This window comes from Lolium perenne, chromosome 3 (assembly GCF_019359855.2).
Source record: "Lolium perenne isolate Kyuss_39 chromosome 3, Kyuss_2.0, whole genome shotgun sequence".
In the NCBI taxonomy this organism is placed as follows: Eukaryota; Viridiplantae; Streptophyta; class Magnoliopsida; order Poales; family Poaceae; genus Lolium; species Lolium perenne.
The window spans coordinates 214601858-214610059 of NC_067246.2; the positions used below are offsets into that span (position 1 = coordinate 214601858).

The window sequence follows — 8202 nt, forward strand, 5'->3', positions numbered from 1 at the left end:
CGCCATCGACATCCTCACTCCTCCTTGGCTTGGGAGGAGGCATCTCCATCAACATCTCCATGAGCACCATCCTCCATACCATCTCCATCTACGAGATCAACGTTATCCCCCTTGTAGTTTGTGTTGAATTGAACTCCAGATATTATTTTTAGTACTATTTCATGTTCGTGATTGGTACTTTGTCATTATTTGGTGGGGAGTTTATATATTCAGATTGTGTTGTAAATATTATGCCTCTGGTTCATATCATGTTTGACACTTGTGAGTAGTTCCCCACGTTTCTGAGGGCATATGCTGATCTGGCTATGATTTTATATAGTGTGCAATGAGTATTTGGTTAAGTTTTCTATCTTTTATGTTGTTCCATGATGGTTTTATGTGAACGTCGACTGCATATTACTTCACCTATATGGGCTCATAGGGCCGAACTTTGATGTAATGCATTAGTGTTGGAGGGGTCGGAATGATAGAAACCGTCTTCCAACACTATGGGTTGCATTAGAGGGGTTTATGTCGGGGACCCCAAATCTTATGGCTATGATGGAATATTTATGTCTTAATGATTCCTATACTTGCTCATGAAAATGGCTCTACGTCCCATCATAAGGGGTGTATTTGCCCCTAATTGAATAATCTTGAAAAGATATTTACCACGTTTGTTTAGAACTCGGATGCTAGTGAATCCATGCCGCCTTCGGGAACTTTAGTCTCATATAAGCACACACGCTTCAGCTTGTCCTCTTGCATAATAGAGGATTGGGATTTTTTCTCATGGACTTTTAGTTATTTGCTATTTACTTTCCGCACTTTATTTTTATTGCAACTATATACCCCAAAACATCAAAATCGTTACTTCACTATTATTCTTTCTTTTCGTTTCTGCTAACCAATACCTTCAGCTCCACATGGGGTCGACAATCTTTTTATTAAAAAGTACTACAATTTATCTCCTGCATCTGGGAGCTATCAAGCTTGCACTTTATTTTTTCATTCTTCATCATGTTGATGTATTGAAGATAAACTTGAGGGCTCATTTCATCTTCATCTTCAAGACATACTTGACACTTTATATTCTTCATCAATTTTTTCTTATTGCAACCTTGAAGCCAACATATGGTTCAAGCATTGCCTATGAACAACTCCTACAAATATAACCCAATGCATACATTAGTACACAAGGATTGTTATTAATTATCAAAACCACACATAGGAGCTCCATGCACCTCAGAGGAGCGATGACACGCCTGTCTGACACCTTGTTCGTATGGGACGGCACATGAGTGCAAATTAATCTATTAGTTTTCGAAAATGGCCAGGGACTTATGGGGAGCCCCAGTGTGAGCCAAAAACATGCCACTATCCAAATAGACCTATATGATCACTATTTAGACCGGAGACCGCGCGTGGAGATGCTCTGAGAATTTGAAAATAGGCGGGAGATGCTCTCAGCATTTGCAAAACCTTACGCGCCAAGCAAGGACTTTAGTGTAATTTACCTGTCAGCTGAGGATGTTTCTGTAATCTGTGGGTCCTGCTGGCCCCACCCTTGTAATCGTACTTAATTAATCCAGGGAAAGTTGCAAAAAAAACATGTCTCAGCATTTGGAAATTGGGCTATAGCCTATTGGCCGAACTGGGCGGGTGTGAGTCCGACGCAGTTTTTCTTGTTTCGTTTCGATGGGCCGCAAATCTCAAACCGGTCCCCCGAGAGTGAGAGTGAGAGAGAGAGCCCATTTCTGAGCTTATCCCCATACCTACCTGTCATCACTTCAAAATTGCAGAGCCATTCGCTTCGCTCTTCCTTCCCACCGGCCACCACGCCTCATCAGCCATGGCCGCCTCCTTCTTCCGCCCTCTCCTCCCTCCCAAGCCCGTCCTCCCCACTCTCAAACCCCAGCTCCCACTTACACCTACCACCGCCGTGCGCTGCACCGCGTCGCCCAATTCCAAACCGCCCACTACCACCACCACAAACACAAAGCCCACCCAGCAAGAGAGCACCCAGGAGCAAGAACCCACCCCGGACGAGGCCAACGCCAACCCCCGCAGCATCCCCGACGACGAGACCCCGCCGTCGGCGACGGCGACCACCTCCTTCTCGGTGGTCCGCCGCATCCCGTCCGCCATCTCCACGGACGGCCGCCTCCGCCGGACGGCGCTGACGCAGGAGGAGCCGCCCAACTTCGAGATCGGCTGGAAGCGCACCAAGCCCGTGCCCCCGGAGAAGCCCAAGGGCTGGGCCATCGCCGACTTCCTCGAGAAGCTCGAGGGCCTGATGGCGCGCGGCCGGTACGGGTCCGGCCCGCTGCTGGGCACCGTGGCGGGCGTCGTCACGGAGCGCGCGCGGGAGGAGGCGGAGATCCTCATGGCCGAGGGCGGCGTCGACGAGCGCGTCGCCACCGAGCTCTTCCGCGTGCTGCGCCTCGTCGAGATGGACGTCGAGATGGTCAAGGCCGCCGTCAAGGAGGAGACCGTCAAGGAGCGCGTCGAGACGGCGCGCGCGCGCTGCCGCCAGGCCATCCTCGTGGCGCTCTCGCTCTGACCCCCTCGCACGCACGCACGCTAGGTGTAATTTACACAACTTCCAATTTGTATACTCCTACTTTACGACGAGAGTCATCAGACAGAAGCTCACGATGAAGGTTCTGAGCAATAGAAAATTGCATTCGCTGCACTTGTCAATACTATGCTAGTTTGATACCTTCTGATATGGTGTTCGATAGAATGCTGCTGTGGGCACGAGTCATAGATTTGCACTGTTATGGTAATAATTCTAGCGAGACTTTAGCCAGAGTATTTGGGGATAAGATTGGACCCTACGTGCAATTTGAGATGAATAATCAGGGGAGTGGGTCTATTACTTACCTCTCTATTCAAGTTTCAGTTGACACAGCTTCACTGTTGCTGCGTGTGGTTAAGTTGTTTTCAACCAGGCGCTAACTGAACACGAGGTTGGATATGACAGGCTTCCATTGTATTCTTTCTCCTCTGGTTTGATGGGCACTCCTCCCCGGCGTTCCGATCCCCGGGAGAACGGGACAGCAATGGTTTGCTGCGATATGCAATAAGAGTATCTGGGTGTTAAACAAGTGAAGAAGAAATCGACAGATACAAAATCTGGTCAGAATTGAGCTCCACTCAATCAAAACTGACAGTGGGATGTCTTATTTCAGGGATCATCCAAATGCTTAGGGGAGAGGTAAAGACTCAGGAAGTAACTTTTCCAGCCATTAACAGTATGAAGGACAACCCTGAATCATACAGAGTAAACATGGTGGTAAATCAGTGGACAAGGCCACAGGGGTGTGTTCCAGGAAATGGGCGGTGATAGTTCACGGGATCAGGAACGCGAGAAGATTTACCAAGTCAAGAAAATGGCTGTTGTGACTGTTTTGAGGGCTCTTGTGGCTGTTGTGACTTTTGTGACTGTTGACAATTCAATTAAAGATCAGCTTGTTGTTGTTCCTAAGGATGGCAATTTTACCCACGGGTACGGGTACCCGCGGGTACCGTACCCGCATGGGCAGGGTATGGATACACTTTCATGCCCATGGGTAGTACCCATACCCTACCCGTTAAGTCATGGGTAGGGCACGGGTATAGTTTTGTACCCGCGGGTATACCCATACCCTGCCCGTTTATAGTCAATTTCTTACATGACACGTCTATTTTTGTTTACTTATAAGTTACTTTATGAGAATGGGATTTTCATATTTTTTAATTGTTATGTACTAAACTACTTGTTATCGAGTTGAGATAATTCATTTTTTAATCGAATTTATTATTGATAAATGTAAAATTGCGAGTGATTTGTGTACAATTTAACCTACCCACCGGGTACCCAATGGGTACGGGTACCCGCCGGGTATGGGTATGGGTAAACTTTTATACCCATGGGCACGGGTATGGGTAGAAGTTTGTACCCATCGACTATATGGGTATGGGTATGGTATTGCTCTACCCTGCCCATACCCTGCCCATTGCCATCCTTGGTTGTTCCAGTGAAGGAGGTTACATGTGTCATTTTGTCAGAGTTGGCGAATGCTGGGGAGGATGATGGGGTTTCAGAAACACATAAGAACCAGAAGAACGATGCTTTGAACCCGATCGGCAGGTCCGGCGGTGGCTGCAGTGGAGCAGCCCCGCCATACACAATGAACATGCTATGCTGGAACTGTCGAGTCCTTGGGTTGGACTCCACAGTTGGTGGGCTTCAGTGTTTACTGAAGCTTTACCGACCTCTTCTTGTCAGAAACTGAGATGAGTGAGCAATGTCATGTGGTCCTTGGGATTTTCCAATTGTTTTTCTGTGAGTTGTGAAGGTTGAGTGGAGGCTTGGCCCTCTTTTAGAGTGCATCTTACTCTGTTCCTCTTAAAGGTTACAATAGTCACTGTATCCATGTTGATATTATTGGGGAAGAGTCTGTACCTTCTCGCGCTTCTTTCGTAGTTTCGTTTATGGTGAACCCCGCCGTAAGCTGCGACTTGAGTTTTGGACCCTTTTGCAGGCTGCGAGGCCAATATCATCGACTGGGGATCTGCTGTGGAGACTTCAACGAAGTGGTTATTTCTGGATGAACACACCGGTTCTATAGGCTGAACTGATGCCCAGCTGACAGCCTTTTGTGATCCCCTGGAGGATTGTGGCCTTGGTGATGTGGGCTTTTCTGGTCCAAAATATACTTGAAGAATCGCAAGTCGCCGACTTCTAGACCATGCTGTAGCGAATGGAGCACTTTCTCAGAGATTTGACGACTGCCATGTGAAGAATACTATAACAAACTCTTCAGATCATTATGCCATTCTGGTTTACTTGACAAGTCTCAACTTGAGAACAGAGAACATGCCAGTTCAGCATGATTTTGATTTTTTTTTTGTGAAAGCAGCATGATTTTGAATTTGAGGCAATGTGACTCAAAGCTCCTAACTATGAACACACCTTAACACAATTCTGGACAAGTAGTTCTGGTGGACCTCTGTCTCTTCATGCCACCTTGCTACTTTGCTCCAAGTTGCTGGTTCTTCGAGAAAATCGAACAAGGTTTCGTTTGGTTCTGTCAGGCAGGAAACCAGGAAACTTAAGAAGAGAATTAAAACAATCAGATTGGGTGTTGACACTGATGCTTCAATGCAAGAAGAGCGGTGCATTGAACATCGTCTCTGCGAACTCTTTGAGAGAGAAGAGGTCATTGCACGTCAGTGGTCGAGAGGCGAGTGGCTTCGTGAAGGTGATCTGAGCACTGCATTTTTCATGCAAGAGCATCAGCTAGACGACATGCTAACAAAATTAATTTCATCATCCAACCTGATGGCTCGCGCTGTGAGACTCAAGGAGCTATTAAGAGTGCACTGCAGGGCTTCTATGAGAACTTGTTCACATCTGAAGATTGTGATGTAGAGACTGTTCTTCAAGGTATACCACAGAAAGTGGATGCACATATGAATGGAGAACTGTGTCAGCCATATGCCGATGAGGAGGTTAAAGCTGCATTTTTTTCAACATGGGTCCCACTAAGGCCCCTGGCCTTGATGGATATCCTGCTCTATTCTATCAACTCTCATGGGCATTTATTTGGAGAGGAAACTTGCAATGTTGTTAGAGGCTCCTTGCGAGGTGCTTTGTGATTCTGTGGTGATAGTTATCCCTAAGGTTTTGCGGCCTCTGCATTTCAGCAATTTCCATCCAATCAGCCTCTGGAATTTGTTATACAAGATAACATCTCAAGTCTTGGCTAATAGACTGAAGGTCTTTCTATCAGATATTATCTCTGAATGTGAAAGTGCTTTTGTTCCAAATAATTCGATTGCTGATAGTGCACTTGTGACCTTTGAATGTCTTCACATCATCAAGAGAAAACATACCAAATGACCGTATTTTGTATTCAGAAGGCATATGACCGTGTATAGTGAGCATATCTGTATAAAATCTACACAGTAGGACTTCCCCTACGGTGAAGTTGTAAAAGAAAAAAAGTGAGCCTATCTGCATGGTTGTCTCTTTAAATTGGATTTTGCACCTGAATGGATTGCCACAGTCGTGATATGTGTCACTATTGTTTGCTATGCAGTTAGAGTTAATGGTGAACTGATGGATCATATTATTCCTACAAGAGGTCTCCGCCAGGGTGACCAAGTTTAGCCCTTAATTATTCATGTTATGCTGAGGGCCTCTCTTGTCTACTTCAGCAAATGTGGATGTGCATGATTAATGAAGGGTCAGAAGAATGGTACCTCTAGTCTCACTCCTTCTATTCGCAGATGATAGTATTTCCTTTGCTCGTTGTGACGTGACAAGTGTAAATGCTATAAAGGATATCTTGCAAACCTATTGTGATGGCTCTGGGCAAAAGGTAAATTTGGAGAAGTCAACTATTTTCTTTGGTTCTCACTGTGATGACGTATTCACAAACATGGTGTGGGAAGAGGTGAGGGCCTAACCCGAGGTAGGGATAGATGGTGGCTGAAGGGAGGAACTCTTTCGTATTAGGGTTACAAAGATAGAAGCACCTAATATAGGTTAGCAACTAGGCTGGGCTAGATGGGCCACAACAGAGAAGCACTCCTTTGAGCCTAGCCCTTTTGTTAAACGGTCTGCCACTTGTTCTCCTGATCTCACATAAGCCAATGAGATAATCCCTGCATCAATCTTTTCTTTAATAAAGAACCTGTCTATCTTCACATGTTTAGTTCGTTCATGCTGGACAGGGTTGTTTGCTATGTTTATGACAGACATATTATCACACCACACTTTCAAGATTCCTTGCCTTCCAATTTTCAGCTCTCTTAGAAGGTTTCGTACCCACAACATTTCACCCAGGCCCTGTGACATAGCTCTGTACTCTGCTTCAGCTGTTGATTTCTAGACAACAGATTGTTTCTTGCTTCTCCATGACACCAAGTTTACTCCAACAAAAACACAATACCCTGAGGTGGATCTTCGATCATCTAAGTAGCTAGCCCAATCTGCATCACAATATCCATCTATATTTAGGTGTCCATTACTTTCAAACCACAATCCTTTTCCCGGAGTGCCCTTCAAGTATCTCAAGATTCTTTGAGCTTTTTCCAAGTGTCCATCCCTCGGGTCATGCATATAGCGACTCACTAGACTCACTGCAAATGATATATCTGGTCTTGTGTGGCATAAATATATTAGTCTTCCAACAAGTATTTGATATTTCTCCTTGTCTATGGGTTCTCCAGACTCTGTTGTGATTTTATTATTTTGGTCAATAGGTGTTGAAGCCACTCGACGCCCCAGCATTCCCATATCATCTAAGAGATCTAAGGTATATTTTTTTTGAGATAGTGATATCCCTTTTGACGTTCTTGCAACTTCTATTCCAAGGAAGTATTTAAGTTTTCCAAAATCTTTCACCTCAAAGGCTTGACTCAAGCATCCTTTCAGTTTTGCGATTTCCACATCATCATCTCCCGTGATAATAATATCATCAACATACACAGCAAGGATAGTGATTTTCAGCTCAGAATGTTTGTAAAATAAGGTATGATCTCCATTGCATTAACCATATCCCATGCGACACACCACTTGTCTAAACATGTCAAACCAGTCATGTGGAGATTGTTTGAGCCCATATAGTGATTTGTTCAGTGTAAATACCTTCCCTTTAGTTTCAGGTGTGACAAATACTGGTGGCATCTCCATATACACCTCCTCTCGAAGACCACCACGCAGAAATGCATTTTTGACATCAAGTTGATGCAAGGGCCATCCGAAATTTGCTGCACAAGATATCAATATTCTGTCAGTGCTCATTTTTGCCACTGGTGCAAACGTCTCATCATAGTCAATGCCATAAGTCTGACTATATCTTCTTGCCACAAGTATTGCCTTATATCTCTCCACTTTTCCTTCTGCAGTTTGTTTTACAGAATAGATCCACTTACAGCCTACTGCATTCTTTCCTTTAGGGAGATATGTCAACTCCCATGTTTTATTTTTCTTCAAAGCCTCTAATTCTTCCATCATTGCATTGCACCATCTTGGGTCCAACCTGGACGCCTTCCAATCCTTAGGAACAGATACAGTTTGCAACAAAGCAACTAAAGCCCGAAAAGAGGGTGACAATGCCTCGTACGAAATATAATTTCCTACGTCATAGTCATCATAACTAAGTCGCTTTGGGGGCCCAACTTTTCTTATCCCTTTCCTTATTGTAATTGGCAAGTCTAGGCTATTAT

The 8202-nt window shown here is 45.0% G+C and overlaps 1 protein-coding gene across 1 annotated transcript; it reads left to right on the plus strand.

Moving 5' to 3' along the window:
* Positions 1–1764: 1764 nt before the first annotated feature.
* On the plus strand, positions 1765–2883 carry LOC127343317 (protein CHLORORESPIRATORY REDUCTION 41, chloroplastic). Its single transcript, XM_051369433.2, has one exon. It carries the CDS (start codon positions 1832–1834, stop codon positions 2540–2542), a length of 711 nt encoding a protein of 236 aa, XP_051225393.1. The 5' UTR covers positions 1765–1831; the 3' UTR covers positions 2543–2883.
* Positions 2884–8202: the final 5319 nt, after the last annotated feature.